The 19,762-nt window shown below is 40.3% G+C and overlaps 1 protein-coding gene across 3 annotated transcripts in view; it reads right to left on the bottom strand.

Annotated features, from left to right (window-relative positions):
- The window catches only part of Mhcl (Myosin heavy chain-like), a 176,971-nt gene that overhangs the window by 104,845 nt on the left and 52,364 nt on the right, over positions 1-19,762 (bottom strand). For all 3 annotated transcript variants that reach the window (XM_074092030.1, XM_074092028.1, XM_074092029.1), the window contains 12 exons: positions 12,089-12,271; positions 10,897-11,076; positions 9,999-10,123; positions 7,296-7,433; positions 6,769-6,912; positions 5,889-6,115; positions 5,348-5,489; positions 4,627-4,743; positions 3,581-3,710; positions 3,107-3,203; positions 2,635-2,758; positions 1,764-1,911 (listed from right to left, as the gene is read on the bottom strand). In XM_074092030.1, coding sequence (XP_073948131.1) covers positions 1,764-1,911; positions 2,635-2,758; positions 3,107-3,203; positions 3,581-3,710; positions 4,627-4,743; positions 5,348-5,489; positions 5,889-6,115; positions 6,769-6,912; positions 7,296-7,433; positions 9,999-10,123; positions 10,897-11,076; positions 12,089-12,271 — 1,755 coding nt within the window. The remainder of the gene's footprint in view (positions 1-1,763; positions 1,912-2,634; positions 2,759-3,106; positions 3,204-3,580; positions 3,711-4,626; positions 4,744-5,347; positions 5,490-5,888; positions 6,116-6,768; positions 6,913-7,295; positions 7,434-9,998; positions 10,124-10,896; positions 11,077-12,088; positions 12,272-19,762) is intronic.

The raw sequence follows: 19,762 nt of genomic DNA, 5'->3' as shown, positions 1-19,762 counted from the left end.
TACTTTTCATTTGATACCCTATTCGATAGATTTGAATAAAACTCATTTTTTTCAAACTTACAATTTGGCGCCAAAAATCCGTTATTTTGATTTATCAAGTATGTCAATGTACCCAGTGTCACTCGCGTCATCAAGACGAATCAAATGACGTATCATTTATCAAAATCGGTTCAGCCGTTGAGAAATTACGAGAGGACATAGGAAAGACATACATACGCGTCAAACAACTCCTTCTTCGCAGTCGGGTAAAAAAAATCTTCTCGTATCCACGTCCTCGCAAATTCATAACTGTCTGCACCGAAGATGCGCTTGGAGGGAATTGAACTTTTGCCATAAGTTTGTACAAATTTCGTCTCGCTACGCTGGTGTAAAAGCACCTTTACCTAGGTTTGACTTCCATCAGTTCCATCAGACACAGCTAAAGCATAATTTTGTAACAGGCACATTCTTGATGAGCACTTCCCAGCCAGCACAAACCTTCTGAGTAAGTTTTTTATAATAGCAGTCACAGAAACGAATTGCTGAATAAGACTACCGTAATTAGCTGATTTGGCGCTTACTCAGACGTTACTCAAGCAATTTGGGCACAAAATTATACCGCTAATAGCTGAGTAATAGCAATATAACACATGAATAAGTTTTGAATAATTGTACGACAAGCTGAGTATCTTCTGCATAAAAGCATTTTGTTCTTTTATGCAAGTATTACAGCTCTGTTATCCAGAAGATGAATGAATGATGAATGAACTATATGCTTAGTCCTTCAAAGCTCAGATATTCAGATGATACACAGCTTTAAGCTTATTTCAGAACATTTATCAAGAATTTATTCAAATTAAATTTGAAGTTGACATAATCGAACACAAAAATAAATTAAAAGTGCACGCGTTGTTTGGTGAGTGACAGCAGCAGAAAATAAATGGCCAAATTGTAATGTCCTAGCGATAATTTTATACGCTTATTTGTGCTTGAAATAATAAATTGTAGGTGCGCATGCAACTTTACCGTGTATTCATATATACATTTCGTGCAAAATTTTTACGCGCTACCTGATAAGCCAGGTTGCGTGTGGTGCAGAGTCCCTTAGTGCGTGAGCGCGAGTTCTAGGAACGCATCGTCGTTAGAGCCCGGGTACATCGACTCTTCTTCCAGTAACTAGAGGCCGTATTGTCAAACGCGTAAGCGCAAGCGGTCGCATACGCTGTCTCTTTCTATCCTTATCCTATACCGTTTCACAAAAAGAAGAGGTGAAATGTGAAAAAGAAGAGGTGATTTAAATTTAATTTATACAATTGTCGAATGCACTTGGAATCACTACCGTTTTCACCACTTCTGTCCGTGACACAATATAAGACGAGGATGGGAGGAGATGGTGAATGCGATTGCGAACGTCGACGCGTTAGACAATACAGCCTCTAGTCGGTAGCTTTACTTTTTTAGGGTTCCGTACCCAAAGGGTAAAAACGGAAACCCTATTAACTAAGACTTCACTGTCCGTCCGTCCGTCTGTCACCAGGCTGTATCTCATGAACCGTGATAGTTAGACAGTTGAAATTTTCACAGATTATGTATAGCTGTTGCCGCTATAACAATAAATACTAAAAACAGAATAAAATAAATATTTAAGGGGGGCTTTCATACAAAAAACGTGATTTTTTTGCCGTTATTTGTTAATGTCTAATGAATGTTGTATATATGGTACGGAGCCCTTCATGCGCGAGCCCGACTCGCACTTGCCCGCTCCCTTTTTCTAGCTACATTACCTGCAAGTGTTGCAGTATGAACTGCCTCGCGTGCGGCGCTTTCTTGATGAGCCGCTGCGTGTGGTGCGGAGGCCCGTAGTGCGTGAGCGCGCGCTCCAAGAACGTATCGTCGTTGGAGCCCGGGTACATTGACTCTTCGTCCAGCAACCTGGTTAGGACATTATCATATACACATACAGATTGAAGTAACATTATCGAGTTGCGTAGCGTAAGGCTACGTTTCCATCAGAGACGTACGAGGATGTGTTGCAAGGAATGTGTTTGTCATGAACCAATGGAATTGCTTCATTTAACTGTCCTCGCACAGCACAGCTCTAGTGGTAACAGAAGGTCGTACGACCATAAGGCGACATACCATAGGATGTTTTAATAATAAAAGCCATATATAATAATGAAATGTAGAGGTGCGAGCTCGGGTTCGATCCCACGACCCTCTGCTTGAGAGGCCTAAGGTCAACCACTAGGCCACCATGGCAGTTAGCGTTACTGGCTTCGTCTAAACCTTGCTTATAGCAATATCAATGTAAATTAACTAAAAGAATTTCTTTGCTCACCAGCGAGTAAATTAAAACGGTTGTTGTGGTTTGTTAGTCTAAGATCTGGTAGCATGGTGTACGGTGGTGTTGCTCTGAAGATAAGCTCTGGTTGAGTTCGAAACGCGTCAGTGTAGTGTGGTGGTGATAGGTGGGTTTGTGTGATTTGTGTGTGTTCTTACAGTGTGGTGGTGCTGCATGAACACGCATATTTTGCATAAACTTAACTAGCATAAGGTCGCGGGTGAGCAAAGAAATTCTTTTAGTTAATTGATATGGACCTTCGCAAAGTAATGCCTGCCTGATTCAATATATTATTTAATATCAATGTAGCTTACCACAGAAGCCCCCGGCGGTCGCACTCGCGCAGGTCAGCCTGCGAACTGCGCACGATGGAGTTTTGTGGCGCCTTGTCGAGGAGCTCCACCATTGGACCCGGGTTCACCGTCTCTGACAGCCAATCTGGTGAAGACACACCTTTAAATAACTTGAAACTTTAAAAAGTTACACAACTTAGAAAAGCTGGAGAGTCCTTGACATTGTCATTTCAAAGTTCAATATCTCAATAACGTCTGAACAGATTTTAATGAAACTTAACTAAAAGTTATCTCGATAAAACTAACTTTCAATTTTAAAAAATCGCTTGCATCGATACAGACGCGGCGACGGCGCGATTAAAAACGCGCTGTGTAAAGGCCCTAAGTCGTACCGTTAGACCGTTACTCAAAACGAAATTGACCAGTAGCAAACGAGTAGTGCAGCGAACGTTCTGTATAACATAAGAAAATATACCTATTAAATATTATTTACCTTCTTCAGCCCCGTCGTCGAGGGCTATGCCTTCTTGGGCGTATCGCTCTCTAGGAGCTACTAGCATGGCTTCGTGGAACACGGCTTGCAAGCGTTCCTAAAAAAAAAAAAAAACAAATAAATGTATGGGGCGGTTACAGACTAGCGTTTTATTTGCGCGTATAAGCTCGTTTTTCGAAAGCGCAAGTGCGCGCGTACAGGGACTGACGGTTTAGTTTTTTTTGAGCATTGAAATGAGTACGTACACGCTCGTTCGAGTTAATCAAGCGCGCGTGTCAGCGTTTGCCAAAAACGAACGTACACCTGCAGAAAAAAACGTTAGTCTGAAACCGCCTTAAGTTCTAATCTGACAAATAAACGAAGTATTAGTTCTTCTTTCGCGATCGGGTTTGAGTTTTATTCATTTTTACTTAAATTTGAAATTGATCCCTATCTCACTTGACTTGATGCAATTACTTTATAGCGTAAACAAACCTGCAGATAGTTTGAGAGTAGTTTGGAGAGCGGTGCGCCGCTCTGGTGGCCCGAAGACATCGGGTTGTCGGCGCCGGGTGTGTCCAGCAGAAGTATCGACGCCGAAGTACGCGCCGATGTCGAGAGACTCCTATAAAAAGAAAAAAAATATAAGTGTCATGCGACAATGTAAATCTGTGAGGGTTACTGTGACAGGCCAGTATAGTGAGCTCCGTTTGACAGCTTTGACGTTTGCGTCACATTTCTGTTTTCTGATTGGTCTAATAATGTAGTACTGTTATTGAAAACGATGTGGTCTTTTCGAGAACTAGTTGTTTTGCTACCAAGCTATTTGGCGGTATATGGGTGGATCAACTTTTTTTGTACCTCGTTGCCATGGTTACGTCCCCTGGACAACTCTCTGAAACCACGAGTTTCTATTTGTTTTCTGTGGTTAAAATTCATCAAGCTTACATTTTTGTCATAGTTACAAGCTCATAAAAATTTCTGCACCGGCCGGGAATCGAACCCAGGTCCTCAAGCTGCGTAGTCTGGTTCTTTAACCACTATAAGAATTTCTATCTGATAATATGTCTATGTAATAAGTAATTATAGATATAACACACAAATGTACCCACTATCGCATAGTCTCAATCAAGTTGAATAAGTACCCACCTATTTCTCATATTATCATTATTTTTTTATATAACTCGTAATATACATATAAATGTAAATTAGGATAGGTTAGTTATATAGTTAAGTTTTGCACAGTTTTGAGTGTTTCATTTCGCCAACAAACTGTCATGCAGTTTGGCGAAAAAATGTGTTCATGTATACACTGTGTAATTGTTAAAAATTAAATAAATAAATAAATAATTATTTTATGGACTATTTCTTAAGCACATTACTCGCATATATTAAAGCAGTTTTTTAAAGAAACTCTGTCACTGTTGTCTCTTGGACAACGGAACAGAATAACAAACAAGAAAAAGTTGATGGACCCATATGATTTGGTCTATTTGGCAAAAAAGTGTATAATTAGAAATGAATATGATTCCGAGTCATACCTATTGACGAGTGCAGCGATGATGTTGAAGGTTTCGTTGTAGAGGCCGGTAACGAACGCGTCCAGCGCCTCTGTGCCGGTGATCTCTCGCGTCACCTCGCTCGACGGTGACGGGGTTCTGGAACGACATTTCAATTTAATACTAGATTTTACCCGTGGCTTCGCACGCGTAATCTAAAAATGAAGAGGCAGATTAATGGAAATTTCGCGATTTTCTAAATATTTGCGGGAATTCCCAAAAATTACATCGTGGTGCTCATTGACGTTGCATGAAAAACAGCCGTGCAAAATTTATTATATAATTTAACACTGACCGTTTTTGTCAGTTCGATTGTCTTGTAAGTACTTATTTATCTATTTATTTTTAATATGGCTGTGTCCATCAGAGGATTTTGATTTTCGATTTTCTTCTGAACACTGCGAAGTGCAACTGACTAGTGAAAATTATGAAAAGGTAGGAAAAGTCAGGGTATCAAGTGAAATTACTGACTTAGCAAAACATATGAACATTTTTTAAATTATCATTATCAAAGTATTAGAAAATAAATACAATAAAATAAACATGAGCCTGGTGAGAGCTCTATTGTGGACAAGGGTTCTCGAAAATTTATCAGTTTCAGGTCAAAACACTCTATTGTATCTTCACTATACAAGGTATGAAGATACTAAATTTAATTTTATATTAACATCTCGTAAATGCAGAATAGAAAAGGCAGCTTCACCTGAGGTTGTTCCCGGGCTGCGGACTGCAAGGCCCGGCGGCGGCGAACACGGCGCGAGTCAGCTCCTCCGCCGTAACTCCCAACACGCGAGCCGCCAGGCTGCCGTTGCCAAACTGGTACTTCATGCCGGACCCGGAGTTTGCTGGAACGAATTTTGGGTCATAAGAAGCTGAGATATCAAGCATGATGGCAAGTTGTGCGTTACAGGCGGGATTGGCGTAAGGAAGGAGACTTGTGTCACATTAAATATACTAGTTATATACCTTGGTAACTTATCCTTCCTCCATATCCTCAGACCATCACAAGTAGGACATGACAGCTATTATTTTCACTAGGCCGTCTGTCCCTATTGTCTAACGCAGTTGGATTATAATAACATCCACCATTTCGATCTGTCAAACGGTATAAAATGGTGAAAGAAAAAGATGACCTCAGTCTTCATTACCCAAAAACAGAGTACCGTGTAACTGCCCTCAAGTTCAGGATAACTATGAAGATTGCCAATTGAAAGAGGTTAGTCTAACTAAATCTAGACGTTTACCCTTGACAACGCCAGCCCATCCCAAGTGGCATATGGCAGCGAGTATCATCCACACGGCCATCTGTTCTTGGTCCGTGACGCCGAGCAACTGCAACGCCTCTTTGAGCGCAGCGAAGTCTGCCGGCGCGTCCGCCTCGCTTGAACCCAGGAACGGGTTGGGCGAGTTGACGGGGGCCTGGTCGAAGAGGAGCTCGCGGCGGAGACGCCCGTCGCAGCCGTGGAATAACCTGCAATTGCAATTATACACGTGAGGTGTTGGAATAGACGTGTATGTAACAACTTCCTTACCGTAACAAGCAAACATAACCTAACCAACTTGGAAAAAGTTGGAAAATCCCCGACAATGTCATTTCCAAGTTCAATATCTCAAAAACCGCTGAACCGATATTAACGAAACAGCTAAGAACCACCGCAAGGAAACTAGCTTTCACGTAAAAAAGTCCGTATCAAAATCGGAATACCTGTTTGCGAGCTAAGATGCCACAGATAAACAGACATTGGCGTCCAACTCATCCTTCTCTACGTTGGATACTCTTGATAGAGGTGTCGTGGTCACGTGGCACGTAGAAAAATTTCTACGCCAATTAACAGACACCTGTGGTACCCTGTATACTCGAAGGGAAGATGTTGGATACAAATATTACTGACGTGTGCAGCACTGTGAGCCGTGCCCGTGACACCAGAGACATCAGTGACACCCTGTGTACTCGAAGGTAAGATGTTGGATACAGGTCTGAACTGAAGCGACAGCGAGCGCGCCGCGGCCCTCGAAGTCCAGCGACACTAGTGCCACCAGTGACATTAGTGACAACAGTGACATCAGTGACACTAGTGGCACCCTGTATACTCGAAGGTAATATGTTGGGTATGTGTTACTGACGTGTGCAGCGCCGTGAGCCGTGCCCGCGCCGGCCGTAGGTCCGGCAGCAGCGTCTGTACAGAAGCGGCCGCGAGCGCGCCGCCGCCCTCGAAGTCCAGCGACACTAGAGACACCACGCGAGATGCGTGCGCGTTGGAACCGGTGCTGAAACACAAACGACATGACAAGTAAAAATAAGTTAAATCAAGCCTGAAAATGAAGAATATAATTTTAAATATTTAGGTCATCGAAACCCATTCATTACATTACATTTTTTTTAACATGAGTTTGACCAGTGATTGACCCCTATCTCATTCGATGAAAAGTGCAGATGAGGCAGTGTATCTTACTGGTTCAGTAACAACCTTTTCACTCTAGCCTTGAAGAGCCCTAGGACGTATTTATCCGGAAATACAGATGGTGCGAGTACATACTCTCTGGTGGATACTCGTTATAACTTGGTCCCCGGTGGTGGTGGGTGGCCCATATCCGGAGTATTCCGGGTGGGGGCCACCGAACGGGGTTATCACTGCTATCAAGCAACTTACCGACAAGAGCCGAAGGTGTGGAGCACGTCGAGCGCGGCGCTGAGGCGCTCCGGGGTCAGCTTAGAGCCCTGCGCGGGGTACGCGCTCGCCAGGTACCAGATGCAGTGCCGCATGGCTGAAGTCTTGCCGGAGCCAGATCTGGGAAGCACCAGCGACAGTAAGTACCGGTAGAACATTGCAGCAGATATCAATATGAAAGCCATCAGCGAGTTAGGCTGCGTTTCCACCAAAGCTGTGCGAAGATAAAGTAAAGGAAGCGTTTATATTGGTTCATGAAAATCACATTCCTCGCACATCTCTGGTGGAACAAAAAACACATAAAAATATCAAATAACAAGATAATAAGATGTACAACGGCGAACTAATCCCTTAAACCTTATTTATTAACTTTAGTTCTCATAGTTTGAATGTCTTATGTTTGTTTTATTTAGGGCTAAGTCAAGTAAATATTTTGCCATGTCTAATGTGGTGTGGAGGTTTGTTGGAATATTCTTGGAAATAAACGCTTTGTATTTGTATTTTGTTGCGGTTAGAAACCCGAGTCTATACCCCTGTCATCAAATTCTGTAAAGTTGCTTTTGTCTTACTAGAGATGTGCTGTCTCTATTTATTTTTTTCGATTCAACAAAGATGAAATATCAGTCACATAAAACATCAGCAACTTAAAAGAGAGTGGTAAAATAGGCGCTTATTTATCTATTCAAAAATGTATATAAACGAGGTATAAGTACGAAAACTTCCGATCATAATTATACCTAAAGATGCTATGTTTACAAAACAAGTTTGTAGTAAGGAAGAAAAAAAAGTAACTACGCCTTTACATCATTTTACGTCAAAAATAAAAACCGGCCTTGGGATTGCCTCGAGTCTTGCTGATTATGAATTCTTTATTAATATGTTAATTATTTGGATGTAAACGCTAATGACATGAAAAATTTTTGCTCACAAGTTTATGAATTCGACTGTACATTATATACAATTCATAAAAAAACATATTGCAAAAGACCGTAGAGGGAACAGTCTTGATGCTTTATGTCATGATACGAAAGCTTTCGTCGCATTAATGCAGGAGCTTATACACACGTACTTTCCATTTAAGTACCTAGTTTAGGGACGACATGCAAACCATGCATGTTCATATCGATATCATGCATGCAGCTGAATACGGTCTGAACAGGCGCAAACAAAGCTATTTCGTGACTTTTCTACAATACGTCGTACGTTACTCGCTTAGGGGGGTTGTCTTTTGTATTGAGACATACGAACAAAATAAATTCAATTATCATGGCAGTGTGTTACCTATGGCTATGAGACGTGGTCTTTGACTGTTGGCCTCTTGTGGAGGCTCAAAATCACCCAACGAGCTATGGAGAGATCTATGCTCGGAGTTTCTTTTCGCGATGGAATCCGGAATACAGAAATTCCGAAACGGAAGATGAGATGTTGGCTGGCCTCCCATTAGGTAGACTGGCGATATTGCGAGAGTTGCGGGCAACAGGTGGATGCAGAGTTGTCGTTCACTATGGCGTTCTAAAGTGAAGACATTTGTTTAACAGTGGACGTCTTCCGGCCGATGATGCAGTGTGACATGAGGCTAAAATTATCAAAATCGGTGTGACATAATTTATGGCCTCCAATGGGCACAAGTCATTATGTTTATACCCTATCAGCATAGTAAATCCAAGTGCTATCCTATCCTAGAATTATCATTTATCTACTCGTAAGAAACTTAAAGCCAATTTCGCTATCACGCTGTTATAATTCCTAGTTTAACGCCTTTTACGTGCACCGAACTAAGCTATTACCACCCATGGGCTGAAAGTTGCATGAAACTAAACCGTGACTGCTTGTGACAAGGTAGAGAGCGTGCTGGTAAAGTATAATGGCGAGTAATAAAGGATATTATCCGAACAGGTTTAGATTATGATCACCGGTAGCAATTTACGACAAAAGTAATTATCTATTAACTCCTAAGCGCGGTTGTTATTTGCGCATTAGCTATGCGTTTTTTATGAGCATAAGTGGATTATTTTATAGCGAAATGTAATATTAAATGGTGCAAATATTGATTTTTTATTTAATGCCTTTGGAGTCAATGTAAAAAGGGACATTATAAGTTCAAATTCCCCGTCTGTCTGTAGCGTCGTAGCTCCGAATTAGGCGCAGTGATTTTTCAAAGAGTTTATTTGAAAGGCAGGTGGATTAAGTTAATTTATATTTCTTAAAAATCATGAAGTGAAACCGACATTTGTATACTTGGTAAACAGCTCCCTGATCTAAACTACAATACTATTCTTAATTCTACATTACAATAGTACATTGTGTCTTAAGTGCGGTAAATAAGGAATTACCAACGAGAGTCTATTAGAAGCCCGAAGTCGAAGACTGAGTCGATGTTCCTAATTATAGTACCGCCCGTGCGACAAACAATGTTTCTCATCACATTTGCGAGTAAAATTGTATATTTGTAAAAGAAAAACTAATATTTTTACAAAAATTGCCGCTACCGCTGGCTGCGCTCTTGGCTCCTGCAGGTCGTAAAGCTGCAGCAGTATTAGAACGCGCAATGACTCATTTACCGACCTTGGGTTTCATGACAAGAACAAAAGGTCGAGGGTTTTATATGGGGCATTGCGGCCAAGTTAACCTGTATGCTTTGATAATGTTTACGTGCAAGTGCAATGAAAATGTTTGTTAAGTTACCTTCCCATGAAAACTATGGCTCGGTCGCGTCTCGACGCCAGCATGCAGCGGTGAGCCGACTGCGCAGCCGCAAACACATGGGGCGGCATGTCGTCCGCGCGGCATCCGCGGAACATCGCCGCTACCTGACGGACACACAATATTAGCAACAACACTAAGGGGCTGTTTCACCATCCATTGATTAGTGTTAACTGGCGGTTAGGTGTGATGCCGTCTCTATTTGTTTTGTTCGAATAGATGGAGACGGCATCACATTTAGCCGTCGGTTAACGCTAATCAATGGATGGTGAAACAGCCCCTAAAAGTAACACTCCAATAACCTACCCAACAAAAAGTTGGAAAACCGATTTTGATAAAACATGTCTTATTTATGACAAAGGAACGTAAACGAGCAAATGGGTCACTTAATCGTAAGTGATCACCACTGCCCATGGACACCCGCAACACCAGAGGGATTGCAGGCCAGGATCGTCTCTGAAGGACGGAACTCTTCAACGGTTAGTGGCATCGACTTGAAATTTGGTACGCAAATGTAGTTTGGGTGACAATGCAAGTAAGTTTCTCAGCGTGGAGAGTAAGACAGCCGGTGAAATTACTGGCACTTGAGGTATCCCATCTTAGACATCTAGGTTGGCAACGCATCTGCAATACCCCTGGTGTTGCAGATGTTTATAGGCGGTGGTGATCTCTTACCATCAGGTGACCCACTTGCTCGTTTTCCATCCAGTAGAATAAAAAAAAAGTAAAATCAACAAAAGTGCAGTCGGCAAAAAAAAGCTTGTATTAAAAATTAAATTTTTACCTAAAACATTTCAATATCAAGAATATATTTTTCTTGACACGTTCCTATGTAAGGTATGATACGGTGTGGGGGTGGTAGGTGGGTATTTGGGCTTACTTTCTCTGTGTAGATGGGCGCGGAGCGTCGCGGCGGGCCGAGCACGAGCAGCGCGTGTCCGGCGCGCGCGTGCGGCAGCCCGGCCGCGTGCCGCGCGCGCAGCACGTGCAGCGCGCCGCACTCGTTCAGGCAGCGCAGCGACGCTATGTCCTCGCACCGCTCCATTTGAGGAGGATTCGCCTGGATAACAGAAGCATGAATTTACACGCTTGCCAAGACTTGTATTGGCGTATATATGGTTATTTTCCAAGGAGACTTGGTCCCTCAGACTCTGGAATAGTAGACCACTGGAACAGCCGCTTCCCAATCCCTACTCGAGGTATATTAAAAAATAATCTGGAATATTCCATCTAGTCGTTTCAGGTTGCTGCCAACTGCCATTCACTAGTCAACGGCTGCATGATGTGATGACTGAGCTAGGAAGCCTGTTTAGACGGCAATATCTAATTCAGTCATGTACGATTACGTCGCACTTGCGCCAGAGTATCATCAGCATTTTATTCATAATTATTATTGTGCTTTTATGCAAAAAATAGCAGTTCACGTTCGTTAATTATAAGTGTGCACACGTAAGTTATCAAGTTGAAATCGTCTTTCCTGTTCTAATAAAAAAGAAACCTATCAAGAACGTGTAGGACATGTCAAGTGCTCTTACATTTATCGTCCTTGGAACCCTGAAAAGAAAAAGTGTTTTGTCGTTTCCTTTGTTGGTTACGAATCGGCTCGGTAGGTCTCCCACAAGCAGGTCTCGTCAACTGAGTTGAGTAGGCGCATAAGACCAATACTTATAGGAAATTGAACAGTCCGCATCAATAATTTTGGTACATTACTCAGTTACCGAAAAGCACGTTAGGAGTTAGATTATCTATCAGAGAATATTGAGCACATATTTTCTCTTTTGTCAATTAAACAAACAAATTTGAAGATATAGCTAGTTAAATTTCCGCGCGACGTCATGCCGTGCGACACTTGTTTGATTGACAAAAGAAAAAAATACGTGTTCAATATTTTGTGATTAATCTGACGGACGAAATAAATACCTACTTAATCCTTAAAAAATAGCGTTTCAACGAAGCCTCACCCTTACTAAGCCAAGCTAACAATTCAAATCTCGACTATGGCCCGTTTTCATCCCTCCCAACTAAGCTCTGGCATACTGGCTGTTTGATCTCAAACTACCAGGGCAGCATACCTTCTCAAGGTCATCCTCGTCAACTGTAAGCACTTCTTCTGTCTGCAGCACGCGTACTCTGGCGCGGCCGCCATCCGCGTCCGCTTCGCGCACCACCGCTGTGAAACCACCGCGGTGTGCCAGCCACATGTGACCCGCTTTTAGCCATTCCTTCTCGCATGCTAGCTGCTCCTCTGACTTCGCCTGTGGACAAGAAATATTAGAATAAGTTTTTTTTTTAATAGCTTATAATGTGTCCCACTGCAGGGCAAAAGCCTTAATAATAAATAATAAGTCTTAATACATAATAAATAAATTATTACATTTAAAAGGTGGTAGAACCTAATAAAGTAATTCTTTATTGAGCATGCATGACATAATAAAAGTACCTAAGCAATACAGAAAACACCCGCATTTACTTTTTTTATGTGCTCTACATATGTAGTTACAGTTAGTTATAATAATTCTTAAAGAGAAGGGAAAACCGTAAGATTCGATATAGAAATCAAAAAGTAAAATTTTCTAAAGTTCAAATCTTAATGTTTAAAAACATTATATACCTACCTATTTATTTCTTACAAATCAATATCGAGTATCAATGACTAAAAGAAAACACGTCTGATGACGCGGGAAATGAGCTAAAACTTAGCGAAAAACAGATATCGAACTTTTATAGTCAAACGATAGATACGTTACTCATATCTAATAATACCTACTTATTTGTAAGCAATTAGTTACAAGATGCAATCAGTAATAAAAACTTCGTTTATATCAAAATACAAAGCATAACTTGTACTAGTCGATACTGAAAATATCTTGAGAAGCTCTACGTTACAATCGCATATTTGTAACCAGTATGTTGAAAACAAGTGTATTTCGTGCATAGCGTAACAAATAGTAAATCATCATAAGAACAGCTGCACAGCGTTCGTCGTAGAGCTAACGCTAATTCACCATGCGGTATCATCATTATGCAATTCCCGTAAGATGGCTGCATGTCGCCGATGGCCGCAATACCAACAAACGTTCTGTCATAATACTACTACTGTAAATGATGCTGAGTGAATGGAAGGTCGGTGTGATCCGTAAAAGGTGTGATATTAGTGATCATTTGCTTCACTGTCGCGTAATTGGACAGCAACTTGTAATGATATTTTTCAATATACATACACTTAAACAGGTAGTTTACTGAAATGTCTGTCGGAACTCGAAACAAAAGATTGGATTTATTTTTCTTTATCATTTGAATCTTCAGAAAAACGAAGAAAACCGATGAGTCCCAAGTGACAGTTCTGATTGTACTTACTGAAGTATACAGTTTGTGGGGCAAGAAGTATAAATATGAAAAACAATAAAATGCATTGAAGAAACACATATTAAAAACTAGCCTTGCCCTCGACTTGGTCAGCTGAGAATCCGTTTATTACTATCATGCGGGAGCAAGGCAATTTCCCGGGATAGAAACTATTCTATTTCCCGATGACCAGATGGTCTCAAAGGAAGATCAGCGGCGTTCGCTAGACCGGCAGTATGTGACATGCACATTTTTAATTTATTTTTTCCATGTTGTCACCAATAAATGTTTTCTTTCGTTCTTTCTTATAATATTAGTAAAGATTGAGTAACAACAAACCCGTTATTAGCATACGCTCGTAACATTACGTGGAGTCAAGTCATGCGGAATCAATTTGAAGAGCGGCAACAACGGCTTTTACGACAAATTGCTGTGAAGATCCCTCGTAATATTCACTTAGCTATTCGCGGAACCCGAAGACGCCTAGGAAGTGGACAAGAAGTGGAATCAGTTACTTACAGCATAGGCACATGCCAATTTAGGGGCATTAAAATGTTCTCGAATTATCCCGATACTAACATGAGTCGTGTTGAGGACTTGACAACCTGAAATATCACCGTAAAGTTGTTCTCACAACGTGTAAGCGGCACGTTCTCGACTCAAATAATAGTGCTTCGGTTCATTTCAATTACCGTCTTGAACATCCGCTTTCAAAAGCAATATTTAACCGCGTTCTCCATTGGGATTATAAGACCTGAAGTGTTAAGTGAATAACTGCTTGTTAGACGCAGAACTAATGAAAGACACGTAACAGTGGCCATAGGGCTGTTACTAGTTATTTTCGAAATGTCAACTCATGTAGGAAGTCAATAAACAAATAATTTTACAAGACTAGCGAAGAGGCCTTGTGGCTGTAACATTTGACACCCACAGTGCACTTTAGACTTGTAAGTTGTAAAAATAAAAGTTATATTTTAACAGTCATACCATAAAGTGATGTCAGAGTCTTTTTGCAAAAAGAAAGCGAAAACATGATTAGATTATTAAATTTTACGTAAAAAAAAACACTTAAACGATAGGCCTGGGTATGGATAAAACACATTGGTGTGGAGTTTTAATTTCAAAGACTGTTAAGGTTTTAAGCGTAGTTAAGTTATTTTCAAAGGCATTACGAAATGATAAATTAATCAATAATCACTAATGTCACTCATTACGAACTAAAGAAAGAATGGTCTTGCTCCTTTTTGCAACAGTGCAAAAAGCCTTACTAATGACTTTCAGTGGGCACAGTCCATAGATAAACAAGTGCAAACCCACACACACCGATCTCATACGGACGAGGAAGTACGCATAATACACATATACACAGCGAACCTACGCTAACGAGCCTTAATGCAATTATCGGTAAAGATATAAATTATTTTCGTACTTTGTAGCCACAATGGACACAATCCAATTACTGTATTTCTTCGTGCCAATAACGTAAATCGAAACTGCAAAATATACCGCCGCACCGTTGATAACATTAAATAGTTGCTTAATTCGGTGTGAGAATAGCTTTGTTACCACATTCCAGAGTAAACATTTTAAACTGAACAAAACTAGCGCCTGTCGTGTTGCAATTTACAAGGACTGCAACAAAACTGAAAACTCGTAAAACAAGGGAATATAAAATGGATAAGGCGACAACGGATTACGAACAATCCAACTAATGCAAACCTGTACAAACTTACGCACATTCGAGGCATAGTCCTTAATGCCACGCACGAAGAATTATTGAGGTACACATTTGGTGTTGGTATGTCGTTCCGGTAGCTGCGACCAGACAAAGGTGGGACCCGGAAAGTCAATAAACATGAACGGTAACACCGTAAACCACCTTATCGGACAGCACAGTTAGTATCCCTGCTTTAGTTCGCTTGGACAGCGGCAGCCAACACAAAATGGTAACAGCAAAATCAATATTCAGACGCTCGCTTCGAGATAATAATGTTTGTAATTGAAGTTATACATATTTCATTTGAAGCTTAAGGAATCATGTTGCTTTAAAGTTTTAGTCATCATTAGTTATCCGCTAGCTATCTTTAGTAAGATCGTGTTTTTCCCAAGATCATTAACATGATTTCCGTCGCGATAGTGAACTTCGCCGTAAACATTCACAGAATTTAAAATGGTATCAGTGTTCGTACCGTTAGGACATTATCAGCCTTATACGCGCGCGGTAATAGCTGTCACCGCTCAGCGGCACCAAATAGGTACTAGAAATAAATCCTCAGACATCAACACTTTGTCAGAGGAAATTGCGAATCAATTTTTGCTCCATGGGTGGCTGCACTGCGCTACACCACGAGCAATATATTGTACTGCCTTCGTCTAGAGATACTGGAAGTCTGGCCTCTAGGTTTATGGACGGTGAAAAATTAGATGTTCTTTTCGATAGCGAAGAAACTAATTGAAAATGGTTATGTAGTGTTTGGTTTACACTTGTAGCCTTAAAGGAACTTGCACCGGTCTTGCCATAATCTCTTGTACCTGTCTCAATGACTAGCGATGTTGCTTATCAAAGTTCCCCCAAGTACAACTTTGAAAGATGATAGAAAAGCAACATGGGTAGAAGTAACTAATGATTGTTCTAAACCAAGGCCGTTATCTGAATTTATTAAACTAACATCAAAGTTCTAGATAAAAATAATTCGTAGCAGCAAACATGAAAGACTTGATCCTCATGCTCGTTACAGCCGCGTCTAAATTAAGGCCTCCGGAAACAGTTCCAAACGCAGTCCGGTTACAAAATGATGCATGTTAGTAGTTCAAACCCACGCGTAAAGGGAATCGGCTAGCACTCTTGCAAGTGCGCATGTTTCTCGAGTTGTAACACGAAATTTGATCTTTATACGGACTGGGTAAGTTTGTTTTGGAATTAACGAAGCAAAGAAAGATATGATAGTGCGAAAGTTACAGTAGTTATGCGTTTTAGTGCCTCGTTTTATAGGCAAATGGTCGAATGGCAGGTGTCTTGCGTGTACACTGCGTTGACCCAGTGCGGGCATCTGTTAACATAGAACACGTTTATGGTAATCTATATTTACTAACGGCGTGAATTCGCCCTTTTCACAACCTTCTTTCATTTATTATAAACATAATCATTTACATTTAAATTAAATAGCAGCTTTGACGCCTTTAAAATTTCATCATTGTCAATTATTTCCGAAACAAAGTTAAAGAACGTATCAATCTTAAAACGGTTTTACAGGCATTACAAGAATTCGTCCATAATTCAGCTTGGCGAGTAACACCAAATTTGGTATTTAATTTAACAATAGCGGCAAAATGTTTATCCAAACTTATGTTAACATTACTCATGTCAAAACCGGATTTCTCTGCTGTAGACTTCAGTCTTATTCTGTATTAAACGGAATTTATTTGAAACAAGGGACCACTATTGATGGAGTAAAGCAACAATAATAAAGACGTTAAAGTCGAATTTAAAGGCAGCATACACATTTGTGTTCCTACTCGTTTATTCTAAATCTTCGAATATCTAACAGAATCTGCGTCGGAATCGCCGGAGGCCAGCGCTGGTGCCATAATTATTCTACTGCCATCGTAAATACTGCTCTGATTACCTTTCAACCCTTCACTACAGAAAACGTTGACATTGTGATTTTCCACAGTCAATTGACCGATAAATTTAAAACTACCTACTATTAAAACGTCTATCATGTGGACTGAATGAGCACGACTAGCTAAGCTAAGCAGTTTAGCGATCTACTGATTTTAGATCCATTATTGAAACATTTAAAATTTATATCCGTCATTTACGAGTATACGTACGCGTTGATGTTCTTGAACGCTATTAACATAGTACCCTCCATCGATACTTAATAAAGAAACTAGTTTTAGCTCGATATCACCTAATTCACGTAGAGACACGTATGTTATTGATTTAGTTACATAATCTTATAGCAATTTAACATGCAAAATCAGGAATGTCCTTCCTGTGGATTCTTAACCGCATCATTACTCTTCAGCTTCGCAATGATCGCCAATAATTATGGCACGTCGGGATTGAGTAGGTACTTGATTCACTGGTGACATCTGGTGACAGCTGAACACTAGTTATTAGATTTTGCTTGATGCAGAGGTTAATCTGAGTAGCAATTATCTTAACTGCTATGTAAACTATGAAGATTAAACACCGCTATTAAAATAAGTCCGATTCCTAAGCGCTAGAAGCTAGTATAATGTTGGGTCTTGTCGTTATCGTGTCATGTCGGCTACGAATGAAAGACAGTAAATCTTAGTAGTCGAATACGCTGTTGATGTTCATTCATTCATCCATCCGTCAAACGTCAATATTTATATCTATAAATATTCCATTATCTAATACGAACTATGTTAACATTTACTGTAGGAAACTTATCTGTGTAAATGTCACCACACCATAAACTATCTCTGCGTATAATAGGAATGTGAATAACGTTACTATTTCCACTATTCAAATTAGTGTTTCGTAAGTGCGAATGTGTTTATTGCTTGTAACACAGTCTTGCGTTAAAGTTGAGTTGACAATAGCTCTTATCTCTATAGTAGTATGGTGTGAAACTTGTGAGGATGGGGGTGCGGTGCGGCCTTAAATCGCGACAGAGCGTGAACTCTATTTGTCTTGATGGACCAACGTCGTTAACACAGGAGTGTCAATAGTGCTGACACCAGCCTTCAGTTGCGGCTAGCCATTGTAAGTTATAAGGGAGATGATCAGACGATTAATTGCTCCCTCTTCTTGTATTGATGAACTACAATATTAACCTTGGTGATCAGCAACCACACGAGCATGACAACTATGTAATTACGATATAAAGGCGTCGCATAGACGTGTGCAGTTGTGGTTGCGGAGTGGCAAGGTGAGAGGTTCTAGCTCATTAATATGGACCTCCGCAAAGTAACACCAAATTCAATCAATCAGTAAAAATTAAAGGTTGAAGTTGGTATGCTTCTAATTTAAGAGAAGGTACTACCTTAATTAACTTAGAAAATAAAGCCAACAGTTTAGTCCGTCGAAGAAAAATGAGGATTTCTAGCAAGATTTTTTTAAATTCAACTTTAAATTGCATGTTGATAAGTGTATGTACCTATGTGGGACACACTTTGACCCATCTAGCAATTGAAATGACTTAAAATTAAACACTGCGCGTGCTTTATCCAAAAAAACTGGCCTAAAAAAGCAAGATCTACAAATGAAAATATCTAATTGCGCAAAAAAGGATCTCGGCTGCCAGCCTTTGCGACTTTTAAACGACCTATCAATCACTGTGATTTAGAACAGCAATATAAAGTTTTTTATACTCGTTAAAAAGCCGAAAATTGATGGCGCTTACCGTTTGGCGTTTGACACATAACTTGGTTACAAGGTATTACTGCACAGTAGACTCTTGAATAGAAACCGAAGTCCGAACAGCGGGACCTCTACACTAAACGTCAGTGCGCTAACGGTTCTGCCTATCGATATATTTGTGAAAACACATAGTTTATTATAACGTGTGCTAAGTATATAGTTTACAAATGTGATAAAACTCCTTCCACAATTGGAGATTATAATTTCTTCCATAACAGGGATAATAACATACTTTCCTCGGCAGGGACAAGGTCGTTAAGAGTTGTATTTAGAAATCTTTTAATGCTTCATGCGTTGAGCCTAAAAGGTAACTCGAAGCTGTCTGACCAAAAAGGAACGCACTGACTCATTCGTTACGTCAAAATGTTTCCACGCGTTTGGATTGGACGAGGGCTGAATCGACCACAATAATATCTAAGGAGCACAGCTAAAGCAATTAAATCAGATAGGATTCTTAAAAGATTTGTATTCTCTCGAGGGCAGACTTATTGATAAATGACAAAATGGTTTTGTAAAAATCTGACTACAGGAAAAAACAGCGCATGACACTCGCGTTATACAATAATAATCAAGAAGTTGATTGATCTCTGAAATGTGACAGTCTTAATAATACTACGGACAACCGTTAAAGTAGTTTAACGTGACGAGTCACTTTTCTTGAAGCTTTAATGACCAGGGAATCCTGCAGAAAATTACGATTTATTATACCATGTTTACGTTAATTTAATATGCAATAAGTTTAGTATAAAAAAGCCGCCACATCTATGGCAGTAGAGACGAATATAGTAAGCCGTATCATCTAATAAAAATGCTTATCCCGATTCACACTCTGACTGACACCTCGCGACTGGAATACATAGTGAGCCCAATCAGGCAAGCACGGTGCCGTTTGCCGTTGAAGCTATGGTATCATCGTTCTGTTTTGTTTTATTGCTGTAGTCTATTGATGGAACGAGATAAAAGATGCCTTGAGGCTTAATGAGGAGCATGCTAGCCCTAAAATAAG

Source organism: Choristoneura fumiferana, chromosome 9 (genome assembly GCF_025370935.1).
Source record: "Choristoneura fumiferana chromosome 9, NRCan_CFum_1, whole genome shotgun sequence".
Lineage (NCBI taxonomy): Eukaryota > Metazoa > Arthropoda > Insecta > Lepidoptera > Tortricidae > Choristoneura > Choristoneura fumiferana.
Note: the sequence above shows the minus strand (reverse complement) of the source record. Positions and strands in the feature narration are given on the sequence as shown.